Below are 25,858 nucleotides of genomic sequence, written 5' to 3' on the forward strand. Positions count from 1 at the left end.
TTTTTAATGGCATAATTGGCAACAGTCACTTTTTGGTTTTGTGAAGACAATATATATGTTAGCTGAGTGTAAAACATTAATCAAATATATAAACCAAAGTATTATTTTATTGTTACCAACCAACTTTTGTCATTTGTACGACTGTTGCATCAAGCCAATAGTACACTTGAGATGTATTGTATTGCATGAAGTCACGAATATTAAGCACCACAACTCTACCTTCAATGTAACATTTCTTTATTTAATTACCTGTAGCTGTATCAAAACACATTTGCACGTGCCTTCAGGTGGAAACGATGTTTCCTTTAAGTAACTGTCAAGGCCACATAACTCACTGATAAACACGATAGCGTCTATGTCTCTGGCATTGTTTTTAAACAGTGTGATTACTGGTTGGAGCTAAAAATAACAATGAAAAGAATGTTTTTTAAGAACCACTACTATCGAGTTACAGACATCTTGATTTTTCTCATGAACGTCATGTCAAAATGTTTCACATTTCTGGAGGCAATCACCTTTTCCTGCCCGGAGGCGCCCGAGTGGCTCGACTCCGTCATGTCATGAACACATAATCTGTTTCTGTGAAATGTTGTGTAAAGACTGACAAATCATGGAAACACAACACGTGTGGAGATTTGAGGAATCTACCAACAAAAGGCTGTTCATGTGTAGCAGTTAGTGAACAAAGCAAACATAATGAAGCTAAATGATGATTGACGGATTGGTTCATTCTTTTTTTTTTTACTCTCATGGTTCCACTGGAATCCTTCACTTTGACATCCGTCACTCCTATTTCACACCTTCTTTATCTGACTCAGGTGAAGCTGATCTTAATCGACTGCAGGTGAAAGCAGAAGAGAACATGCAAACTACTTGCAATTCTTATTATTATACCAGATAAATTAGGTGTATTAAAAAAAAATCTGAACTTTGAACTGGAAATCACACATCCAGTGTACAAAAGTGAAAAAAATGCTGTGTTATACAAAGGATTTGTTCAATAATAAAGCATTGTATGTGTTATATAATGCTCAGATTGGATCTGATCTACTGTGTTGAAGTTTTGAAAATGCATGTAGAACAAACATCCAGTCAATTTTCATGTTACAGAAAAGAGACATAAGAATAATCAACGGAAAACAGAGATACAACAAACCCACTATTCATTAAATTAAAATTTCACAACAGAGTGGATTATGTTATTCTGCAAATTATACATCAAGTTAATACATTAATTTTACCAGATAATGTTGAGAGCAGATTTGCCAAAAAAAGATTGAAGATTCTTCTTGAAATCAAGATTTGGGACCAAATAGCGAGAAAACAAAAGAATCAAGTTTACATGATTAAAAAAAGTGTTTAAAACCATCATATATTATTCAAATACAAAGAAATTGAGAGTGAGTGTTATTGTTATTGTCATTTTGTTTGTTTTTAATTCTTATTTTATATTCTAAATTGATTGTTTGTTACAAAGGGGCAAATAGGTTAATTTGTCCTTCTGCTCCCTTTCATTGATAACTTTGGAAACGTTTGTTTTGTACTCTATATTGAATAGTTTTTTTGTTGTTGTTTTTTCAATGAATGAAACAAAGAATACATCTGTGTGAATCATTACTTTTTGTGAAGAAAACCCATTTTTTTTGTAAGAAAAAACTAATTATAGAGTAATTCTTTGTGTTTTAGTAAGTGTTTCAGGACGGAAAAATGTTTCATAGTTAAAAAAGAAAAAAGAAAAGGCGCTGAGTGAAGATCAACACTGTGGTTTCGGTAAAAGTCTGATTTCTGTCCCGTTGTGTTGTAAGTGTGAACTAATAATACCACAGACAGGGTGAAGTCACACATGTCTCATCTTGTGTGGGATGCGCTAGGTGGATGCTGACACACACACACACACAAAAAAGTGTTAAAATTATACAGCTGTAAACATTCCGGAGGTTTCTGGTGTTCAGGAACAGGTTTGCATTTGAAGCATATTCACTGCCAGAGGGCCAAACTCTGCACTCTTGAATCAATAACGGCAACTAATCTCAATTTAATGACTGATTTGATAATATTTCATAGTTTTCTGTGTAAACTATAGGAGGAGGCCTGCATTTGACCTTTTTTCTTTAGTACCATTAACTCAAGTTTCTTTTCCTTGTCACCAATCATATTTTCTGAAAGTTGTAACAAAACATCAACACTGATTTGATCCAACAGTTAAAAAAAAGAAGAAAAAAAAGATGAAGTGAAATAATGTCATAAATATCAGATTGATGCTTCAACCTTTCTGCTTCCTTTCATTACATCCTCTTCAATTATACGGAGATCTGAAAGTTCCTGTTGAAAGTTCTCTTTCATCACAGTTTAACTTGTTTGGACAAAGAGATGTTTGAGTGTATTTTCGACTAGTGTAGCAACACATTTTGGACACAAGGTGACCTGATAGTCTCCACCTATAATAGAGTGAGAGGCGGGACTTCTGGACCCTGAACGCCTCATAAATAAGAGGTGGAACTGCAGCCTGCACTACAACAGGACATCTCTCTCTCATGCGGTCATCAGGTGAAGGACTGTTGAAAAATTCAAAACAGGTGGGCAATTGTTTTTTGTTGTTGTTTGTTTTTTTTAACTAAATCATATAATATGAAGATGTAACTGTATTTATTGATGTGTGGAGAAACATGTGCATGACAATGGGTGCAATTCAGCAGATCATATTGTCTTTTTTATTGACTTTTTAGTGTTTTTTACTGGGATCTCCTCATCATGATGGGCTCTGCAGTCCTCACTGCAACTCTGCTCATCTCTCTCTGCTGGTCCTCCTGTAAGTTTCATCAAACCTCAATAACTCCCCAGAGTTCATGCAACCGGTGATAAATCTCCTGGGAATTCCGATTTCAGGCTGCACTTTTGCAGCCAGGCTCTTTCACGTGGAGGGAAAATGTGTTTAATGTAGATTTTTGTTCGGTTTTCAGGCGCTCAACGCATTGACTTTGTGAGTCCGAGGAGAGGAAGCTATAATGGAGCAACACGACTCACTGTCTCCGGAGATGGTAACACATTCACATTTATTCACTTATCTAATCACGCGCAGTCATTTCTATCACTTTATCAATTAAATTCTATATGACCAGTCATTATGGCACCGGGAATAGTTGGTGTTTTCTCGAACCATTCTGTAATTTGAATAGAAATGATTAAATTGAACCAAAATTGTGACGTTAATTGCTCCTAAGCCTTAAGAACAGTTGATTAATTATAGTTGTAATTCGTTAGTTCCACCTTAAGACTTAATGTGGAAGTAACGAATTATGACGTTGTCTTTATTCATTTAGCACTCGTAAAAGGAAATAAGTTATCTGCTTTACTATTGTTTAAACGATATTTCATTACCGATAATTATTAGCAAAACATTTTTATCTGCAAATTTGTCGGCAATATTTTTTTAAACAAAGAATCTTCATTTGGATACCAGTGTATTGTTTTCAAATACTTTGTGGTTTGTTTGAATATCTTTGATTTGATTGATTTGAGTATTTGTTTATATTTATGGACAGTTTATAGCATTCATGTATGGTTGCCCAAGTCATTGATTAGTCTCCCGATTTCTACAATCTACTATTTCTCAAATTATCAGTACAAAATAATGTATAAGCATTAAATATATTAAGATCACATTTAAATTCTTGTTAAATCTTTTTGCATTATTGACCAGCTATTACATTTTGGATTTTATTGCATTTTTAAAATGATATTTTGGGTTCAGCACTTTTGCTACATTATCAAGCAGTCATTACATTTCAGGTTTTATTAAATTAGATTTTATAACAATTTGGGTCGTCGTTATATATCAGGCTCTAACAAACCTTCCATTTACGTCATCTATTTTGATTTGTTCAGACATTTTTATGAGGTGAGATGAATCTGTGTTTTAGTAAAAAGTCAATGTTAATGTGTGGTCACAGCTACATGTTTGTTTCTGCTTTGTAAATAGAATAGAATAGAATAGGATAGAAAGTAATTTCTTAGTCTGTGTTCAGGTTTTGCCCAGGAGGGACAGTTCCAGCTGAATCCGAAAGACGACTCGTTTGGAAACCGTGTGACTCTGGTGTCCAGCACGCTCTCCGTCCCCTGTGACGTGGAGAGGGACTCCACACACGGCAACCAGATCATGTGCTACACCAGGTGCTCATTCTAAAGTGTTTGAAGTCATCTTAAAGAAATGATTTCTCTGTGACAAGAATGGACGGGCATTGTTTGATGCAAGTTCACCCACAGTGGCTCTCCGTACCAGTCTGAGTCAAAGTGTGTTCATAGAATACGCCTGTGTTGTTGCTCTTCAGGGTTGGTGATCTGCTGCACTTTGAATTTGCTTGTTGCTTTAGAATTAACGCCGCCTTGCCTTCTGATAATACCCCGTGCTTACAGCCACTCTAAAATATTGATTTTTGTTCCTCACAGACCAATGCCAAAAGATAAGTATGTGATCCACGTCAGCATCGACGGCGTTCCCATTCCCGATGCCAAAATATGCCGGGGAACGTATGGCCACTACCACTGCAGCTTCTATGTGAGTTTGCAGCACTTAAATTCTCTGAAGCAAATGGTCGATTTTTGTTTTTTTAAACAATGTTTTTGCTGTAAATTCTCCCAGACTGTGTGGTATCGCACACCCACCATATCCAGTGTGAGTCCATGCACCGGTCCCCCAGGTACAGTCTCCACAGCGTGCCGCCATGTTTCTCAATACATTCGGAAACTTTTGTACTAAATACAGTTTGGTAAAAACACTTCAGGCACGATCGTGACACTGAGAGGGCGAGTCTTCACCGACGTGTACGGAAGCAACACGGCCAAGAGCTCGAATGGCCTCGACGTGAGAGTTCTCAGGTAGAAAACTCAAACACTTGTGCATTTTGTTTGAGCTAAAAAAAATCTGTTGATAACATTGAGAAGAAGCTACGAAAACGTACATATGTTTGACGAATGTCTGTGTTTAAGATATAAGGTTGGAGTATTATACGGCTCTTTAAATTAATAAAATGTCACATATGCCCAGAGTTGTGAAGCATTAATTAGAAACACAGCCGTGAACAATCCTCAGTAAGCATTGAATCGTTATGGTCTTATTGCAGATCCTACATGGGGGGGATGACTTGTGAAGTGCTCAAAAAAGGCTCAGATGATTTGTAAGTATCTTTTTTCCCATTCTGAAAGTACATAACGCTTCATTGAATGTTACACGTACATTAATTGTTTGTGTGAAATGAAGCCAGAAATAACCAAGGGAGCTGGAAATTTGCACTGAAAATTTCAATCTGTGAACATTAATTGTGAAGGTACCGACTGCATCTGGACCATGAACGTTCTTACAATGGAGTCTTGAGCTGCAAAATGACAGGAACTTATGTTGGTAAGATGGTTCTGCTTTGCGGTTTTTTTCTCCCAATTTGATTATAGCAGCTTTTTGAAATGCTTATTTAACAGTTTTACTTTTATTCCTACAGGTCACCACAATTGGAGTTACATTCTTGATAATGACTTTGGAAGGTAAAACACTGCAATAACATTTATCTCCTGATTGTTATGTACTTCAATGTAATATTTATGATGTTGTAAAAAATAGTCTTTTCAATGCATATTGTAAAAAAAAAACAGTTTGAAATGAGCTTCAATCTTGGCTCAAAATGTGAAGTAATTGTACCAACAGTTGCTCATCATGAAAATTAGTGATCAAGAGCTCGGGCCACATGATGTTACATAAATATGCAATATGAAATAATGTCACTACTATTTGTGTTTGTAATATTTTCTTTATTTTGTGATTTCAGCCCAGTATGAGATAAATGAGGTTGTCAGTGGATGGAATTTGGATAGTTATCGATCATGCAATATTGGGGAATTGTTCACACTTTTCATTCGTATTGCTAATTTATCACACTTCATTCAGTCTTTTTGAATATATATATTGCTCACGTTAAAATAATAATGATAGATTTGTGAGACACAAACCCGGATGTTTTGGCTTTTTGAAAAGCACATGTTACTAAACATTCTATGTATAATTTACGAGGAGAAACCGCCACAGAAAAACATTTAGAAAGTAAAGCCAATATTCTTCTAAAGCCATTTATGAGCCGCCGATACTGGAGATACTGGCTAATAATGTTGGTATTACTTCTCATGTTGCTGTCTTGAAGGTTTATGTCGGTCAGTATCATGGAAGCACTTATCCTTCAGTAAACAGGAGCTTGATGAAATGGTCACAGAGCTGTAACTTGTTACCCTCAAAAGTAGTTTTATTAAGTTTGCCTGTTACCAGACGATATTACTAACCACAATGATTCCGTTGCTTCTTCAGGAGTTTGCCAGAAAAGAAACTGTACAGGGTTTCAGCTGCTGGGAAGCTCAGCATGTTCCAGACGTACGCAGGTACCCGACACGTCGCATGTTTTCTCTTCTCAAATGTTTGATCCCTGGAACTTGTTTTCCTGAATGAATGTTTCTGTCTCCCACCCAGAGGTGACGGGGGTGTCTCCATCAGTGGGGAGCGTGATGGGCGGGACGCTGCTGACCGTCCACGGGCGCTTCTTCGATGAAACCGATCAGCCAGCTCGCGTACTCGTCGGAGGTAACCGTCGGCCTCCGAGGCTTCGCTGTAGTTTTTCACCCACTGCACCGGTTTGTGACACCATGACGACTTGGTGGTTTTCACGCGACGCAGCGGCAGAAAGTGAACGTCTCCCTCTCAAAACAAACCGTGGCCCATTGTTGAGGCGTCAAGTTGCGCCTCGTTGATAATCCTCAGTCAAAACCACAGCTTGCGTGCATACTTCAAAACAAAAGACCGTCCTCGGCGGCGTCGCACGGGAGACAAAATGATGTTCCAGACGATTGAAGACAAATGTAATCCACCATCTCTGAGTCATGAGTCCATACCTGAAGGATAAAGATAATGTTTCCTTAATGTTTCTAGTTATTCATAAACGTATTATATTTTCACCTGCATTCTGACTCATTATCATGTTGACCACTGGAAAACTGAAAGTAACTGTCAGATGAAACAGGTGCATGATGAATTAAGATATGCGTTGAATCCTCAAGTGTTGTTTTTAATCACATTATTGTAAATTATGTGTTTTACGCCATCATGTCGTTAGAATCAAATAGATCAACCAGGTGAAAAGTGATGGTTTCACCCTGATCATTTTATTCTCCGATCTTTGACTTTGTCTCTTCAGGCCTGCCTTGTGAAGTCCAAAGTGTCGCTTCAGACAGAATTACATGCGAGACGCCCAAACAGCCGATGGAACGCAACATGACGCTCTATCCAGGTGAGAACCTGCTTTTTTAAGCTTTTGTTTAAAAACAGAAGTTGTCATCGTCCATCACGGGGCTTTGTGTTGTACCGAGTCATTATCTGTTGTCTGCACGGAACGCATCACTTGTCAACTCGACCAGTGGAAAAATTCCAACTATCTGTCGTTTTACCTTTGAGCAAAGCTGCAGTTTTGAAGATGATTGCCTGCTAATACCTGTCACAGTCCATCGAGAGTCTCGGTTCTTTGATGTTTTCTGCCGTTTCCAGATAATCTATGTTGTAACTGTGACCAAGGATTTAATCAGACGTCATACAAAAGCCTTTGAGTGGAAAACAACAAAGTGTTCATTCTCTGTATTGTCACGTCAAGGGAAGATCAGACGACGCGTTATGACGCAGCTTATTCAGAGAAACAACATAAGACTGAATGTACCTGATGAAATCAAGAGATATTTAATGGCATCAAGTTTTGTCACACTTAAAACATGCAGGCATTGTAAAATTTGGCTAGGAGAAGAATAGACTAAAACAAACCTGTTTCAGGTAAAATGTGTATTTTCCTTGTAATTTAAATAGTGAGACTTGCATACAAGTTTTTATTTTTTATCATTTTAGCTCTGAGGTAAAGACAGTTCTAAATAAATTTGTGAAATACTATATTTCATGAGAACAAAAAAGAAGAAAGAAATCAGCAAAAATAGAATAGTATAATAATTTAGTATAATATAAAGGAAAATATCAACCGTGGTTCAATGTAGATGGTGACCGGCTGATTTTCTTACACTGCCATTGCAGTTGCTTTTTCTATATGTAAAGTAAATCAAGGTGTAGCTACCAGGCAACAAAAAAGTGAAGGTGAACGATCTAAAGAAATAAATAGTAATTTCAGTGATGTGTTATAGAAATGTTTGTGAGCTTCTTCGGTCGCAAAAATGGCTCTTTTTGTCAATTTTTTAAATTCAGAATTTGATGTATCTGATCTATGATTGTGTTATATTGTGAGATTTCTTTAAACATCTCTATGTTTGTACTGTATAATAAGAGTCATTTTTCAAACAGCATGAATTAGTTCTGCACATTTTTTAAAATGTAAATATGACCCACCTGTGTGCATTTATTTTTATGACTTCAAAAAGGCTCAAAAGTGAAAGAGTAGAACAACGGGTTATACGTTTTGGCTTGCATGTATCTCTGTGAGTGTCCTGCAAAGGGTTAATAATGTGACCTCAGCACTCATTTCTGCTTCGTTCAGGCGGGAGAGGCTTGAAGATGCAGGTGTGGAACAACACAAGGCCCCGTTACTTGAGTGACATTTGGAGCTACAACGAGAACACGACCGGATTCTGGTCGGAGTGGATCGACTGCCTGCCCCGAGGGTTTGACAATTCATTTAATTACTTCACCACACGAACCACCGGCTTCTTGGTGCCCCCGGCCAGCGGCAACTACAGGGTGTACCTGCAATGTGACGACCGCTGTGAGCTCCACCTCAGCAACTCCAGCCGGCCTGAAGATATGGTGAGGGGAAGGAGTTTTAAACAGCTTGTCAAATCTATGGCAAATCATGTTGACCTGCTATCATCTGGAATTTGTGAAAATAAGACAGTTCTGCTTGGTTCCTAAATCACTTTTTAAAACCCTTCAATATTTCAGGTCAAAGTTGCCCACCAGCCATATTACGTCCCAGACTACCGACTGGACTCGCAGAAGTCAGACGTCATGTCCCTCGAGAAAGGAAAACCGTGAGGATGTGGCCTTTATAAACGCATTGCGCACAAGTATACCTCGGGATGAAAGTGACAGTATGTTGTCTTGTGTTGAAGATATTACTTGGAGATTCTGCAACAGGAATATGGCCATATCGCCAGCTTCAAGCTCGGCCTGTTTGGCGAGGACAGTCAGTTCACGGAGGCCCAGACAGACGACGCCGTCAATGAAGTTCAAGTCATCGAGGCGAAATACGACGTGTTCGACGAGGAGCAGGTTGGGAGTGCCCGATATTAAACAACAGGAACGGTTCAGTTAATGAGACCGAACCTGACGAATGTGAAAACATCCAGAACGATGGTTAATATTTGTCTTATCTTTTGGGCGGGGTGTGTCACCGTGCTTTCAGGAGCTGACCTTCAACATGTGGCCCACCGATGCTTCTGGAGAGAAGGAGGTCCAGAAGTTGAGCGTAGTGAGCAGCTGCCCCAGCCATCTATGTGCGAGCACCTTCTACAGCCTGGGCTATGGACACGCCAGGACTGGTAAAAAGAGGATGGGATTAATTAGCCTCTATAAACCAGGAAATAGTGTCAGACGTTCAGAAGTGTCATCTTTATTTATTTATTTATTATTATTTTTTCTCTTTTAGGTCCGATCGCAGTCGGTGCTTCAGCACAAGTGGTTCAAGCAGCTCTGAACAGTTTGTGGAGCATCAAGCCCGACACAGTGGCGGTCACCAAGCAGAAAGACGGCCAAAAGACCCATTACACCGTCACTTTCAATTCAGACAGAGGTAGGCAACGTTTACAAGTGGTTGGTAAATACATTGTGTTAACATGACAATACTTGTGGAATTTCAGTGTTACTTTCACACTTTGCTCATGCAGTCTCATGCCAAGTTGTACATTTGCAAATTTTTATGAATAAATATTAATTTTGATCTGCCTTTATTACTACTTATCATGATGACAATGACAGAAAATGAGGCATGCTGGGAGATTTTAACCCTCCTTCTACTATTACTTGTCCTCTTTGTTTGCAGGGGACTTTTCACCGCTTCATTATCAGGCTTTTGGTGACGTCAACATCACTGTTGCTGAGGTGACAAAAGGCAAAAGCACCATGGAGTCCTTCACTCTGCTGTGGGGGGGAATCCCGACGACGCCCATCGCCTTCAACGCAACTGAGTCTGAGGTCTGAAATCGGATACGGTCCAGCACTGATCTCTGCTTGTACACAAATGCCTAAATTCACAGGATTTAAATTTCATAACCTCCGAGAAATGAAGAGAACCATATTTGTTGAGACATTTTAACATGACTTTGAAATATGAGCATTGAATTGGCTTTTTTATTACTAAAGATGCAATGCATGTTACAATTTAATTTCATTTAATTTCATTTAATTTAATTTAATTTCATTTCATTTCATTTCATTTCATTTCATTTATAGTTGGCATATTTTGTATTGCCTTTCTCATTAATACTGTATTTTTTTTCCTTATATACACAATTTGAAGTTTGAAGTATGCATGCTCACGTTCAGCGTACGTCTGCGAACAGGTGCAGTCAGCTTTGGAGGATTTGATGACGCCCGAGTGTCCGGCAGACATCCTGACGACTGAAGGAACCAACGTGAAATACTTCAATGACTTTGAAACTGATGACACCAAGGTCAGTCGTTCCCAACAACAACAACAACAACGTCATTCGTAATCCTCCATCGTGACAGAACTGTGACATTTTCATTCGGTTGCTTGAAGAGTTTGATTTTCTGTGATTCCCTGCCCTCTCCAGGTTTGGACTCCAGAAGGTGATCCTGGCACTCCAGTGAAATACTCTGGTTTCTGTGGCTCCTGGTCGCTGAAGAATGCGAAATCTCTTTTCAATGAAATTCACACCAAAAAGACTGGAGCCGCCTATGGACCAGTTTTACTTAACCAGCACCCGATGGTAAACCACTCGATTTTATTCAGTGGTGAAGAGTTTGTCCGTCTCATTTGACTGATAGTGAATTCATAAATTTTATTTTTTTTTAACTCAGCCACTGTAGTACACCATTAATAATTTCATCTTCCTCTTGCTCACATTATGTCATAATATAACATATCCTACCCTGCATACACCAGTGTCACCACAGGACTGTAAATCATGTATGTTTGATGAAAAATATCTGAAAGAAATCAAAAAGTGGCGCGTTACATTTGTCACATGTAAGAACAGCTTTCTCTTTACATTGAGTGACGGTTTAGTATTAGCATTATTTGAAGCTGTTTTGTCCAGTGGATAGCAGCACTGGTACTATTTCGCTAAACCTCTGTGTACTGGATGAGGGTTTCATATGCAGTTCATATGACAAAATCATGAAATCTATCTAAGTGAGTTCGACTAGCATCAAATTTTATCCACTGTAGTTTAAAACCTTATGTAAATATTACTTGTTTTCTTTCATTTCTTCACTTATTTCCTTCCAGCTTTGCTTTGCGTACATGGGAATGATGAAGGATGAATTACAAATAAAGTTCCAGTATCGCACCAGGGAAGGCAAAATCAAGGAAGAGGATGCAAAAATAAACACCGTCTTCACCAAAGGACCCAAGTCAGTAACATTTAAAAAGAAGAATTGCCTTGGTAGCATGTCTTCAGCTGAGCTACAGTATGTAAATGTATTTATTTCCTCTTCTTTTGTAGATGGAGCTACAAATGTGTGAACCTGCTGAGCTCTCTGCAGACAGAGTACATCGGGAGTCGGTACAAAATGAAGAAGGTCTCCCTCCTCAGAGACTCTGGTGGAGATTTCTATGTAGATGCTGTTCACCTCGGAAAGAGCGCCACCACATTTGATGAAAACGGTAAAATCTTGACCGTATTAGTGTTTCTCCTCAATGTTAATGTGCTGTAATTGTGAATTTTAATAGCTTTATGTTTGACATTGTTTTGGGTTTTTTTTCCCACCAGCTGTTCCCGGTAAGAGGAGGCCCGCTCCTTTTGAGAGCGCCGGTCTGAACATCGACATGTTCTCGGTGAGCAAAGACACATCGGACGCCTTACATGTCAGCTACACGGTCAAAGCGACGCCTCACGAGTGTGCGTTTGGGTTTCCACTTCTGGATGTTGGCTTCCTTCAGGTAAATCATTAGTTTTATTGTATGTATATTAAAAGACAAGGAACATAGACTCTCGGGAAAGCATCTGTGCAAATCCATATTTGGGTAGACTTTATAAAACAGTGCCAAAAGGTCCTCCTTTTTTTGTATTTGTATGTTGTGTAATGACATTTTTGGAGCTTTAAATTGAGGATTTAGCTTCTCTCTTTACATGTCTTCCAAAAAAAATAGGTCAGGATTAGATAAAATACAACTTAACATATATAGAGCTGTCGGATTAATCACTATGACATTTTTAAACAACCAGAAATTAGATGTCATTTTCAGAAGACAGTGCATGAGAGTGAGTCATTAAAAATGAGGAAATGTATGACAGCATCTGGCTTCCGTTTTTCCAAAGAAGTTGAAGTCTTCGGTTTCCCGACAGTTCAGTGCAGAGATCAGACCACTTCCAGGAACTGGAAAGGAAATATGACACAGACCGTGGGATTAGGGAATAATTGTGTTGTCATTATTTGACCCATATCTAAATCAGAAACACTCAAAAAAATGCTCAATTTAAAATGAGGACCAATGTCATCATGAATTCATTATTTAGCTTATTATTTAATTAAATTCTATATGTAATTGAGACAAATTTAAACTATTGAAGAAGCTTTAGTCTAAGTATTACACTTGCAGACTATATATGAATAATTATGTATAAGGAATTAAAGGTTAATACTTCATGTGAGACGTTTCCAAACAGTCTTGTTTCCTCCACTGTCTGTTTGAAGAAGTCCAACAGCGCTGAGGACATGGCGGAGTTCAGACAGGGAGCGTCCAGCGCCAGAGTCTCCCGCCTTCACGGCGCCACCGCGCCCCTGACGGGAACTTTCGACGTGGAGATTTACGGAGGAAGAGCTGAAGGTAGTTCAGACGAGCTTTAATTGTATTTGAATGGTGCCAACCTTCTCAGCCGTCCCGACGCCGTGCGACAGGATCCACGTGGAGGATTAGCCGACAATTTCCCTTTGTGTCGGTGTTGTCACTCAAAGTGTTGACAAGCTAAAAAGGGTAAAATCTGTGCACGGGACATTTGGACGCTCTCCAAGGCGTTTTAATCCTCACACAATCAGTGTTAATGTCCTGCTCAACACAAAGAGAAAGACAAACAGACAGACAGTGATTTAAAATATGTTCGTTGTGAAAAGAAAGCTTGTGAAAAGAAAATACATCCTACAGTCTAACGTCGATATTAGATTATTCAGGTATGGTAGAGGAAGTTTAACATGCTTTCAAAAGTTTTTTTTGTTTGTCAATATTGTGTCTTCCCAATATAAAAGAAGCAAGCTGTTTTGCGACTCTTTTGGGGTTTTGTATTGCAAGGCTGAAAATACTCACGTTACAGTAACTTAACACATAAATGACAAAACTGCAGTTTTCATTTACTTTATTGTTTGTCTGACAAAAGTGCTTCGAATATAGATATTATATTCAAGAGAAATAATTTAATAGTATTTAAAATGTGTCATCAAAAAATAATATTTGACAAATATTTTAGAAGCGTTCTTGTCGTTTTACTTGTCCCTGAGTACCATTTACCAATATAATAGTGGCTGTACTGTCTTTATTTTTTCGACCTCTGAAAAGAGAAAAGCAGAAAGAAATGGTATAAATTAGGACAGCGCTATCAGAATAGTTTCTTCTACATGGAGACGTCTTAAGAGACCTCCGTCCGTCCCTCAGGCCTCTCAGTTGACATCGACCCGGATGACCTGAAGTACGCTCTGGAGGGGATCGAAGGAATGGGCCAAGTGAAGGTTTCATACAAGAAAAACTGCAGAAATCCCAAGTGGAAGGTGGAGTGGCAGACAGTCCCTGGAAACCAACCCCCCATGAAGGTCTGAGTCGTTTCTTTACTAAAATAACTACAATTCATTAGCAATAACAGTTGTTGCTGTCAAAGCGAAAAGTGCTATCATCTATGATATATTGTCAATCGGATGTGATTTCAAAAGGCTTTCCATCAATTCAGAAAACTGATCTGTTTCCAGTATTTTACTAATCATGAACCATTAGATCTATGAAAATGTTCATCAACATTAAGTCCAAAAAATTACAAGTGAAGGTGATGTTAACATACATTTTATATTTTCCCCCTTCTTTTTCGAATTTTTTTTTTTTATTTAGATCTTTGTTAAGTGAAGCTTGAAGACAACAAGTCTTGTGTCCTAGGCTAGGTTTAGCGAACTTCAACCATGTTGACGTTTCATTACTTTTTATGGGGGGGGGGGGATTTCGGTCATATAACAGGTCTGGTTTCAGATGCGTGTGACGAGTTCACGGACTGACATTAAACTTCTCAATCTATCTCTGACATCAGATTTAGTAAAGCTGGAGTCACGTCGTGTGGATCTTAAGTCTGTGACTTTACGTCTTTGCAGATCGATTTCTCCTCAGTTGTCGGTGAAAATGTTAACGTCTTCGCCCGTGAGGCAACCAAAGGTGGGCTGCTGATTCGAGGACTGACTGGAGATTTCCTCCGCGTCGCGGAATACGATCCGCAGGTACGGGCTTTACTGAACAAGCCTCCAGGCTGGCAGTGTAAAGTTTCAGCAGTAACCTCCTGTGATTGTCTGCTGTGGCCACTGTCGATCAATTACCGTGTTTGCCAACTATTAATCCTGTTCAGCAAGTCCTATTTCTGTTTGTATTTGTACCTCCGTTGTGTTTTGGATATTTGTTGCCTACCGCCAGGATTTAATTCTTTGCACGAGAGATGTTCTCTTGTCAGGACAGGTACAGGATTAACGTGACGTGCTACTGATGGATACAACCCAGTGTTATTCACACACAGTGAATGTTTGTCAATTTAATATTGCGAAACTTTTTTTGTGTGACATTGCCACCAGGCGGAGGTTTACATCAACGGGATTCCCTCAAAGTGTTCTGGCAGCTGTAGCTTTGAGTGGTCAGAAGAGAAAACTCCCGTTGTGACTGGAATCAGCCCGTCTCAAGGTGAACTTCAACACAAAACAAGACAATAGGACATTTCATCCAAGGATTACGGCGGCATAAGACACGATATAATACAACACCATGCAATAGTACACAATACGATCTGACACAATCTAATGCGGTAATATGACCTGATGTAACGCGGCAATAAGGCACAATGTGACACAACATTCGATAGCATGTTATACAACATGACACAACATAATACAAACCAACGTCATTACAATATGATAAAGTACAGTTTGGATCTACAGGCTCTAACGGCCTGGGAACTCTTCTGACCATCACTGGCACCGGCTTCAATAATGAGAATGCTTCCATCATGGTGGGAGAATCCAGGTGTCAAGTCCAAGAGGTTACAGGTGAGTTAGTTCAAATTGAAGATGGAAGCATTGTTTTTTTTGAGTAATTTTTTTGCAGGTGGAACTTAACAGATTTTGTGACTTATATTCCAGGCACCTCTCAGGTGTGCAGACTGGGCAGCGCTAGCGCCGGGTCCTACCCCGTGTGGGTGAACTTCCCCTCTCTCGGTCGCGCACGCTATGCAGACAACGCCATCCTCCACTTCACCTACCAGCTCATCGTTTCCTCCTTCTCTCCCCTGTCGGGGAGCCTCGCAGGTAGGACATTACCCAAAAATGCATCATTAAATGACACAGTATGACAAAGTATGATCATATTTACAACAAGGTTTAGAGGAGAGCGGCACCCTAATGATCTTATTTGTGTCATCTTGCACCCAGGAGGCACCCTGCTGACAGTGCAGGGCTTCGGTTTCAGCCAGAACTCCACAGTGACTGTGGGCGGTCAGGAGTGTCCAGTGGTTCATGCCAGTGACACTGAGCTGAAATGCAAAACACCTGCAGTAAGTGTATAAAATGCACACTACTGTTTTTTTTCTTCTAAATATTCAGCATTTTTCCAGCCACTATTTCCATTCCTGCTTCTTTTATCAAACTTGGGCTCACAGGGAAGCTGGAGTTAATCCCAGCTAACTACGGATGAAGGCAGAGTGCACCCTCTAACAACCAAAAATATAATAAAAGACACTAATGTTGTAACCTTGGCTTTTATAAATGCAATGAAGCTAATAATGTAATAACTTTCCAATAGTGTAATAACATATTTTAGCCATTTTCTAGTAACATTTTGCCAATAATCTAGTAAGTTATTATAGAATTGAAGTCCCATTAAAATTTCCTTTCAAACTGTATTAACCGCAGCCAGTAGTGTAACAATGCATATATCCTGTTCCTTCACTGAGGATATTTACACCACGGCATTCTTGGCCATTTTAAAATCCCGCACACTGATGTCGTGTTTAGTTCTCTCGCCTCACACTTCATACTAACATGTTTGACTCATGTGTCGATGTTCCAGGGAGCTGCGGGGTCACAAAGTGTCACAGTCACGATGGGAGCCATGAGTCAAACCGCCAGCAGCTCTTTCACCTACGACACTGACCTCACAGCAATGATCTCAAGCATCAGTCCCCAAAGTACCTTCGTGATTGGTGAGTTTATTTGCAATTCATTGAAGCGGGGCCAGTTTAAATAGTATATTTGTATGTTATTACCTTTCCGTGAGGTGAGATCATTCTGCACCTGAGGGCGAGGATTATGTTCTTTGACTAATTTGAATGAAGAGTGAATTTTAAAGAGGGAGGGTGAAGCTTTTCTTTTCTTTTTTTTTTGAAGTTGAGTGCAAACAAGCATAATAAATATTGTTTCCTTTGTGCAGTGAAATAATAGGAATACAGTGCATTCATTGTGTTTCAAAAGCTTAAAACCTTTCCTGCTATTTTTTTTCCTTTCACAAAATCATTTTAAAAAAGCCATTAAGGTCAAACAAACAATGGTGTAACAGACATTACTTTATACATGCTTCTGTTAAATATCTACGCATTCACTGTTACATGCAGCAACACTTGAAATTCCGATTTGGGAACATGATGTTTTATCTGTCCTGTGGGCCTCAGCTGTCGCCAGGAGAAATCTTTTGTTGTTGTGTTGTTGTCATATATTCCATGTTCACTCTGTCTCAAGCCTCCAGAATCTGACCCGCCCTCCCACCTAATTCTGAAGAACAATCTCAAGCCAACCACACGACAAGAACACGTGTTAACCTTCCAGACGACCTTTGCCATATTTTAAAAATACAGAGAGAGAAAAAAAAAAAAAAAAAGCAGTTGACAAGCGTTAACAATCTCAGCACTCGAATGACAGAAGCTTCCTCCACTGCTTTTGTTTAGGAGACCGAGTTCTCACCATCCAGGGCTCCAACCTCGGCGGACAAGACAATGACAGCATGGTGGTGGTGGGCGGGGAGGAGTGTGTGTCTATGCAGTGGACGGAGACAAGCATCACCTGTCGGCTTCCCGAGCTGCCGCCGGGCCTGCATGAGGTGGAGGTGCAGGTCGGGAACAATGGCTTCCCTCAGACCAGGTATGGCTGCAGCACAAGGCAATACCGGTACCATGTTTTTTTTGATGACTTATACTTTTAATTTTTTTGCTGTTGAAAACATCTGGAGGTCAGGAGGGGAGGCCTTTTCCAAAAATGTTTTTTTTTTTTTTTTAATCTTTTTAATTTTTTTTATCAAAATAATCAGAAAGAAAAATAAACAAAAGGAGAATCAAATCTATAATTATTTGAAAGGAATGCACATTTTTACAAAATGAAGGAAGCCATGTTTGCACAGTCAGGGGTTATGCAACATGTTTGGAAATCTTTCCAAGATTTATTATTGTCCCCTCGCTATAAAACGATTTGACTTTAGTGTGACTTGTTCGTATTGTGGCTCTGTTTGTTGTTTTATTGCAGTGGAGTGAATACAAGCATTGAATACGTCCTGGAGGTCCACAGCATCTCCCCTCTGTTCGGCTCGTTCACGGGGGGAACCAAGCTGACCATTTCTGGCTCCGGTTTCAGCAACAACACGTCTGACAACAAAGTGTTTGTCGGTAAGAAACATGCAGCCCGCTGACTCCCACCGTGACAATCGCCACGGCAATAATCTATGCTTCATGGGATTTTAGTTGGTGGAAATTTCTGGTGATGTAACAATGCCCGGAAAGTAGGACTGCAGACCGACTGAATCGGGTTCCTAACATGATGTCACCGTCTTTGTGGTGTGACAGGTGCCGTCCAGTGTGAAGTGACGGACGCCTCCGAGGACAAACTGTACTGTATTGTTCAGTCGGACGAGAAAACCCACATTGTCACTAACCAGGGATCTGACGTCGGTAGGTTTACAATTCCAACCCTTTGTGCAGACGTCAAACTAAATCTGAGTGGAAGAAGTAAAAGAAGGATTAACTTTCGGAAACTGCTGCAAGCGAGGAAGCTAGTAACATTTAAGCTGCAGCTTAAATGTAGAGGAAACCAGCTTGTTTCCTCTAAATTTGCTCATATTTAGAATTGATATGTCATTTGAATCTTAATTCCCTTTGCTTGAAGTTTCATGTTTTAATTTTTTTTTTCTTGTGGTTCAGCCAACAGACCGGGCTTTGCATGGAGTCCCATCTCACTCACAGTGCTTGTCGGAGACACTGTGACGTGGCGCTGGGAGGCTCCACCGTTCATGAGATTAAAGTACAGTATCAGTGGTGTTGCCACTCCGAGTGCTGTAGAATACAACGGAGGACCTCTCAACAGCGGAGAGCCCAAGGCCACAGGTAGCACAACGAAGCAGGCTCGTTCAAACCTCCACAGACTTTATGATCATTGTGACCTCACATAAGTGCCACTTTTTGTTATTTCAACTTGTTAACACCTTCAAGTTTCCAATAAAAGCTCATGCACTCAGGAATCGGTCCACTTAATTATTGAAGAAAATTCAAGTCATACGGAACTCACACAACATCTGCTTTATATCTTCATGTCTCTTGTTCCCGTCAGGGTTTTACAGCTACCGTTTCACTGTGCCTGGTGAGTACCACTACAGCAGTGGCTACATACGCTCTGGTAGCACAGACAAGCTGCAGGGAGTCGTGAAGGTGAAGAGTCGGGAGGAGGAGAGCAGCTTCATCTCCGTCCGCGTGAATGGCTTTGAGGCTCGACTCGTTCCAGGAGGTAAATTTAAACATGTAAAGACGTGTCAATATTCATAATTTCTGTATTGATTATTTGCCAATTGACGTCTCTTTTTTTTGTTCTGTTTGATTTTAAAATCAATAGAATGAGGCAATTTATACACTCTTAACAGTGCACTCTGCATTTACTTACAAGCTAGTAAATAAAAGAGGAAGGAAAGACAAACTAAATATGAGTTTGTGTAGACATTGGGAGCATCACAGGTAGAACAGAAACTCAGCTCTTTATGGTGGATGGATGTGTGTAATCTTTATAATGGTTCCTGATGGAAGCCGTTTGGCTCGGTGAAGTGAGCACCAGACATGCATGTGAACACTTGGCGGTTAAAAAGGTGACTTGACTTTTTTCCCCGCAGGGTCTCATCGTGTCTCCAGAGAGGCCTCGCAGTGCGTTGCCTCCCCTCAGTGTCCACAGACCAACCAGACCTCAAATGGGTTCTCCTTCACCGCCTCTAAATGCTCCACCCCCACAGTCCACTCCATCGCGCCCAACCAGGGCTCCTACCACCAAGTGATCCACATCCAGGGCAGCGGCTTCAGTGACGTCGCCTGTGCTCACGAGGTTCACGAAGCCGCCTCCGCCTGTCCACGAGTCGAAAACGTTTGATGAATGTGGTTGTGACTCCCTCCACTCTGCTTCACGTTCTCCAGGTCACAGTGGGAAATCAGCCCTGCCAGGTGATCAACAGCTCTCAGTCTGAAATCAACTGCCAGCTCAGCCCCGACTCCGCGCTGCCCGTCGGCGTCGCTCACGCAGTGGCCGTGCGGGTGAACAACCTCGGCAGCGCCATCGTCACTGTGCTGAACGAGTTCGACCGCCGCTTTGTGGTTCTGCCCGTGGTCGACTCGGTGTCGCCGCCCGTCGGCAGCACCACCGGCCACACGCGGCTCCTCATCCGCGGCTCGGGCTTCTCTGCAGGTCAGGTGACGGTGGCCGGCGAGCTCTGCGACGTTCAGACGGTCAACTACACCCACATCGCCTGCGACACCGCGGCCTCTCAGCCGCACACCGGGGATGTCGTTTTCACCGCGGGCGGGATCCGGAGCTCCTGCTCAAACTCGGACTGCTCCTTCATGTACTCCTCCGTCGTCATTCCCACAGTCGCCAGTATCTCCCCCGATAGCATCAATGGCATGACCACGGTAACTATCGCCGGCTCAGGGTTCGGAAGCCAGGTGGAAGACGTGGCTGTTTCTGCCGGAGCCACAGAGTTGGAAGTGACTGCGGTGAGCGATGGTAGCATCGAAGCGACGGTCAGCGGCCTGCCCGCAGGTGACCATCCAGTCAAAGTGATCATAAGAAGCAAAGGCCTGGCGTCTGGGGATATAACCCTGAGCAGCGAGGCTCAAGCCGCCCTCAGCCCCGATACAGGCAGTCTGGCCGGAGGAACGCCTCTGGTTTTCACAGGAAACGGCTTCGCAGAGGGAAAGACGAGCGTCACGGTCGGAGGGAAAATCTGCGCGATTCAGGAGGTGACGGCGAGTCTTCTTCGCTGCCTGACGCCTCCTCACGTCGAGGGCCTGGTGACCGCCAACATTAGGGTTTTCTCCGTGGAGTATTCTCCTCTCAACTTCACCTACTCTGCAGAACACACCCCTGCCGTCAGCTCCGTCAGCCCCACCACTGGTAGGATTAACACGCCTGTTTTAGGAAATGTATGCATGTGTGTGAGTGGGAAGGGAACTGTTTAAAGAAGAAAATACGTGCAGGGACTGGATGAAGACGTGTGACATTGTTGAAACTTATTAAGCTCAGACTAATTGAGCTGCGGTTGTCGTAATCTTCTTTTTTCTCCTCTGTTTACATCCCGCAGGGCCGAGTGGGTCCACCATCACTCTGACGGGTTCAGGATTCGGCAGCGACTCTGAGCTCGTCTCTGTCACCATCAACCATGTCCCCTGCAACGTCTCGTCTGTGTCCGACACACAGGTTCAGTGCACCGCTGGCAACAACGCTGGAGGAACCTATCCGGTTGAGCTGCATCACCAGGTCAAAGGTCACGCTCAGTCCGACGTCATGTTCATGTATGAACTGACTCTCAGCAGCCTGCAGCCTAATCAGGGTGAGCATGGGTTTATAATATTGCACTTTTTGTTATTTTGCTGGCCTTTAAGCATGCACAGGTTTGTTTTTATTCAATAGAGGTAAAAAAAAAAAAAAAACACGGTCATTTTCTGTGCAGTTTCAAGTTTTTGTCTTTGTTTCCCTTGCTGATTTAAGATTAAATATTGTTGTGCTGAATACATTCTGTGTCTCTGATTCAGGTAGTTTTGGTGGCGGAGCTCTGCTGTCCATCCACGGCTCTGGTTTTGACCCGCATCACTCCGCTGTGCACATCTGTGGGCAGGAGTGTGAAGTCGACAGAGAAATGTCGACATCGACTCGTCTCTACTGCCTGTCACCATCAAACAACAGTACGTCTGATTTATTTTACAATCATAACAGTACAGTCAATGTCTATTGACATACTTTTCATAATAAAATCTTAATTACAAATGTAACATGTTTAGCTGCTCAAGCAGACAGTCCGAGAATATGGTGAAAAACAAGTCATAATTAATAGTGCAAAACACATGCAGGTATAAGAAACTTATTTCACCTCTCATCTTGAATAGAAGGTGTGCATGTTGGGTCCTTGTTTGCTCAAACAAGAGTATAATTACAGTTATGGATCATTACCTCATACACAAGTATTGGTATCAGTGCTTCCGTAATACAAAGAAAGCAAATTACAAAGAAACTACTGAAATAAAATAAAATTTAACTTTTTAAGATTCTAAGAAGTCTGCTTCTATTAGTGTTTATGATCAGAGATTGTCAAAAATGTTTTAAAATCTTAGTGGCGGTAGATCCATATTAATATCAATAAATTATATTATATTTAATTTGATCATTGCCAACACAATTCAAAACTCAGTTTTTACCCCTTCACAACTAAAAATGAGTTCACTGTTTTGCAACGAGCCGAAATGATTATCTGTGTTCTGCCTTTTACAAATGACTGGATTTCAAACACTGCTTATCAGCAGCAGTCATACATTATCTGTGATAATCTCTCTCGCTGGTTTTTGATCTTATTTGGTTTTCGTGACAAAGCAGTCGCGTCCGCCTGAACTTTAAACACCCCGATGCGGACACAGATTAAGAGGAATGCTGTCGGCCCTGTGGTGCTGCACGGAGCAGACGTGTCAGATCAGACAATAACGAGTGATGGATGACGTGTTTGTGGTCACACGAGCGTGTTTCTCCCGCCAGGCACCGAGTCGGAGGTGAGCTGCGCCGTCGCCGTCATCAACCCGGTGGACGCGGTCAACACGTCCAACGGTTACACGTACAAATCGCAGCTGACACCAATGATCTCAGAGGTCTCCCCTCGCAGGGGGGGAACCGCCGGCGGCACCCGGCTCACCATCTCCGGCTCCGGTTTCAGGTGCGGAAGCAGAGGAGAGAGTCTTCAGTAGACAGACGACACAATGGGGAGACACTCCCAGATTATGGACCATGTCTTTGTTCACAGCAAGAACACTTGTCACTTTAGGCGTATGAAGAATATATATAACATATACTATGTTTACTTTACATAGAATAAACAATCTTTATATACAGCAAGTTTCTTGATGCACCATCAAAATATAACAAACCATTTGAGCTTTTATATAAACAGTTTTATACAGCATTAGAGGTACGACAGTTATTACTATCAAAATGCAATATTCGGATTTGAATTCTTCTTCATAACACATTTCTGTAAATGAGTACTGTATCTTAATATCCCTTTGTGAAATAAAAAAAAACACTCTACAATGCAAATTCATGATGAACTATATAATATACAATGGTTATATTTTTAATAGATGCAATTAATGGTGAGTTTATTGTACACGTGTTATACCAGTGTCTCAGGCTTATCTAACTTGTGGTATATACATGAGCTTACATCAGATAAACACAAGAGACAGACAGTAGAAGACAGTATGGCATGTCAACATACACAATCGAAATATTGCAAAAGACTCACTGAACTGTGAAAAATCATGTTTGCAGGCAATGTACAAAGAATGATGTGATTAATTGCGATTAATTAAAAAACAACAACAATTGCAATTACGTAATTTGTACTTATGTGCTTTTATAAAGCATATTGTGATGGCAGTACACCATATTATCACATTCTTTCAATTATGTTGTATTTCATAACAAGAATACTACAAACAAGTATTTGAATGAACAACATGATACACATTTGCTCTTTGAAACAGATTTAAACAGTTTTAAGTAGCATAGTTACGTCTGTTAAATGACTGCCACTTAATGTCCATTCTTATAAAAAAAAAAGTAGTAAACTCTAATAATTAAATGTTATTAAATGTTAAATGCATTTTCTAAAGGCAATGTTTAATGGTACAGTTGCTTTTCTCCATATTTACAGCGCCGATATGAACGAAGTCAACGTGACGATCGCAGGGTCAGTGTGCGACGTCCAGTCCTCTAACAGCACACACATCGTCTGTGTGACCAACGCCCAGAGACAGTCACAGGAAACCAAAGTCAGAGTCATGATCGGAGACCGAGGCATCGCCAGCATGGTGAGAGAATCAGGCGTTTTCCGTTTCATAGAAGGTTTCGCATCTGAAAGAAACCTGCCAGAATCCACAGAGCCGTGTTGTGTTTTACCAGTACTAACAGATTGATAAAACATGTTTCACCATCAAGTACTTGCGTTATTCTTCAGGAGAATGCAGATTTCTTCTACATTGATCTGTGGTCATCCAAGTACACGTGGGGGGGTCTTTCGCCGCCCGAGAAGGGCTCGTTTGCTGTCATCACTAAAGGGCAAACAATCCTGCTGGACACCAGCACCGCTGTGCTCAAAATGCTCTTGATTCAAGGTACAAAAAACACACTTTTATATCTTATTTCAAAATGAAATCCAGTCTCGAATAATTGAAAATACATCAGCATAGGTGTACGTTGTCGTTCCAAGTTTGTGCAATAACGAAATTTGTGCAAACCACCAAACAAAATTGCTATTCCTCCTAGATTTAAAGCTCATGTACATCATCAGTGTTTGAGGTGATAGTTTTTATGCTTAATCCTTTAAAGGTGGGCCTACTTTTCAGGCTTGTATTCAAGAATTATACAACCTTATGTGCTCATTGTGTTTGGAGCTGTAGAAATGGCTTTTATGTTCTTGAAGCTGAAGTTCTCCATGTTTAGTGCACCTCTGCACCCCACAGTTTATCTTATTCTTCCTTAATATAATGTCATTATATATTAAGACTCGTGCGGGTTTGATGACCTCCTGAGAAACTGGAGCTGTGTGTTTCTGCCTTCATGTCGTGACCTGCCGGTTCCTTGTGCTCAGGGGGAACGCTGGTGTTTGACGAAGCGGACATCGAGCTGCAGGCTGAAAACATCCTTATCACGGACGGCGGGCGGCTCCAGGTCGGTCAGGAGGGGGCGCCGTTCCAACACAAAGCCATCATCACCCTGCACGGAAACCTGCGCTCACCTGAGCTGCCTGTTTACGGGACCAAGACACTGGCGGTCAGAGAAGGCGTGCTGGACCTCCACGGTATGAACCTACGAAATCAAATCTCTACACAGGAGCAAGTGTTTTTGGAATGACACAAATTTTGCTTTGATTCTTATACATTATATTTTATTGTGGCATCTGAAAGTCATTTTTATACTTTCTTTCTGTGGTTTAAATTAGAAGTTTGACACTATTTGAATGGTAAATACAACGCTGAACGAAGGACACCTTTAAACAGCAAAGCTATTTTATCTCCTTTTTCACCAACCTTTACTAACTTCTCTGTGTTTCCTTTACACAGTCAGAATACTACACAAAATCACTTAGCAATATTTTTTGCCACATAATAAAATAGCAGTGAATTTCTCTGGATATTTTTGTTTGCATATCTTAGTAAGCATGTAAAATATTTGAATGTTGTCGTATTTGCACATTTAGTCTGCAATCAGTCCTGCTCTTTAGACCCCAGAGGCATCGGACAGATACAATACTGCATTTGTGGCCCAAATATTTCAGAACCTCTCCTTTCATGTTGTTATGTCATGTAATGGTATGTTGACCTGGTAATTTGAGTGTTTTTGTCCTGCAGAGGTGTCATTCTTGTCTGTGACACCTCAGGTGCAGCTCATTGTTGATAACCTGTTCCTCCAGGTATTCCCGTCCCCGTCCCCTGGACGCGATTGGCTGAGACAGCGACGAGCGGCTCTGACACTCTGACCTTGATGCAGGCAGTGACTTGGAAGGTGGGAGATGAGATCGTCATTGCCTCCACCGGCCACAGGTACATACAAAATGTTCATAAATCCATCAACAAGGTAAAGGTATATAAGAGAAATCTGGGATTAAAAAGGTCTACAAAAAACAAAGTCTTAAGACAAAATCAAATATCTGATGGCAAATTCAGCAGAGAAACTTCATGTGACCCATCATTGGCTGAGAAGGCAGAAATATAGTCTTCATTCCATATTTAGCAAAGCCACAGCAGTGAGTCGTCCTTGTTCAGGGACAGAATGTACGTCAGAGGACTGTGGATCGTGACTGCAGCTAAACACATGAAACATAGAGACAAAAGACAGAGAAAAATGGTACGATGAGAGATGGGCTGA

General features: G+C 41.0%; 1 protein-coding gene across 1 annotated transcript in view; it reads left to right on the forward strand.

Annotated features, from left to right (window-relative positions):
- Window positions 1-2,754: 2,754 nt before the first annotated feature.
- Window positions 2,755-25,858, forward strand: part of pkhd1l1.1 (PKHD1 like 1, tandem duplicate 1) — a gene marked incomplete at both ends in the record, with an annotated part of 36,905 nt that continues 13,801 nt past the window's right edge. Inside the window, 45 exons of the mRNA XM_080515634.1 lie at window positions 2,755-2,809; window positions 2,961-3,038; window positions 4,026-4,170; window positions 4,447-4,555; window positions 4,640-4,697; window positions 4,782-4,875; window positions 5,121-5,174; window positions 5,325-5,398; window positions 5,493-5,535; window positions 6,347-6,417; window positions 6,506-6,616; window positions 7,227-7,319; window positions 8,559-8,824; window positions 8,960-9,048; window positions 9,130-9,289; window positions 9,423-9,558; window positions 9,666-9,809; window positions 10,059-10,210; window positions 10,579-10,689; window positions 10,813-10,968; window positions 11,490-11,614; window positions 11,707-11,867; window positions 11,974-12,143; window positions 12,899-13,031; window positions 13,851-14,005; window positions 14,549-14,671; window positions 15,017-15,122; window positions 15,377-15,484; window positions 15,578-15,742; window positions 15,866-15,987; window positions 16,503-16,635; window positions 17,374-17,566; window positions 17,945-18,084; window positions 18,262-18,366; window positions 18,616-18,798; window positions 19,022-19,195; window positions 19,572-19,777; window positions 19,867-20,842; window positions 21,030-21,278; window positions 21,481-21,630; window positions 22,472-22,646; window positions 23,646-23,802; window positions 23,949-24,105; window positions 24,582-24,791; window positions 25,404-25,533. Coding sequence (XP_080371760.1) covers window positions 2,755-2,809; window positions 2,961-3,038; window positions 4,026-4,170; window positions 4,447-4,555; window positions 4,640-4,697; window positions 4,782-4,875; window positions 5,121-5,174; window positions 5,325-5,398; window positions 5,493-5,535; window positions 6,347-6,417; window positions 6,506-6,616; window positions 7,227-7,319; window positions 8,559-8,824; window positions 8,960-9,048; window positions 9,130-9,289; window positions 9,423-9,558; window positions 9,666-9,809; window positions 10,059-10,210; window positions 10,579-10,689; window positions 10,813-10,968; window positions 11,490-11,614; window positions 11,707-11,867; window positions 11,974-12,143; window positions 12,899-13,031; window positions 13,851-14,005; window positions 14,549-14,671; window positions 15,017-15,122; window positions 15,377-15,484; window positions 15,578-15,742; window positions 15,866-15,987; window positions 16,503-16,635; window positions 17,374-17,566; window positions 17,945-18,084; window positions 18,262-18,366; window positions 18,616-18,798; window positions 19,022-19,195; window positions 19,572-19,777; window positions 19,867-20,842; window positions 21,030-21,278; window positions 21,481-21,630; window positions 22,472-22,646; window positions 23,646-23,802; window positions 23,949-24,105; window positions 24,582-24,791; window positions 25,404-25,533 — 6,905 coding nt within the window. The remainder of the gene's footprint in view (window positions 2,810-2,960; window positions 3,039-4,025; window positions 4,171-4,446; window positions 4,556-4,639; window positions 4,698-4,781; window positions 4,876-5,120; window positions 5,175-5,324; window positions 5,399-5,492; window positions 5,536-6,346; window positions 6,418-6,505; window positions 6,617-7,226; window positions 7,320-8,558; window positions 8,825-8,959; window positions 9,049-9,129; window positions 9,290-9,422; window positions 9,559-9,665; window positions 9,810-10,058; window positions 10,211-10,578; window positions 10,690-10,812; window positions 10,969-11,489; window positions 11,615-11,706; window positions 11,868-11,973; window positions 12,144-12,898; window positions 13,032-13,850; window positions 14,006-14,548; window positions 14,672-15,016; window positions 15,123-15,376; window positions 15,485-15,577; window positions 15,743-15,865; window positions 15,988-16,502; window positions 16,636-17,373; window positions 17,567-17,944; window positions 18,085-18,261; window positions 18,367-18,615; window positions 18,799-19,021; window positions 19,196-19,571; window positions 19,778-19,866; window positions 20,843-21,029; window positions 21,279-21,480; window positions 21,631-22,471; window positions 22,647-23,645; window positions 23,803-23,948; window positions 24,106-24,581; window positions 24,792-25,403; window positions 25,534-25,858) is intronic.

This window comes from Blennius ocellaris (genome assembly GCF_963422515.1).
Source record: "Blennius ocellaris genome assembly, chromosome: 20".
In the NCBI taxonomy this organism is placed as follows: Eukaryota; Metazoa; Chordata; class Actinopteri; order Blenniiformes; family Blenniidae; genus Blennius; species Blennius ocellaris.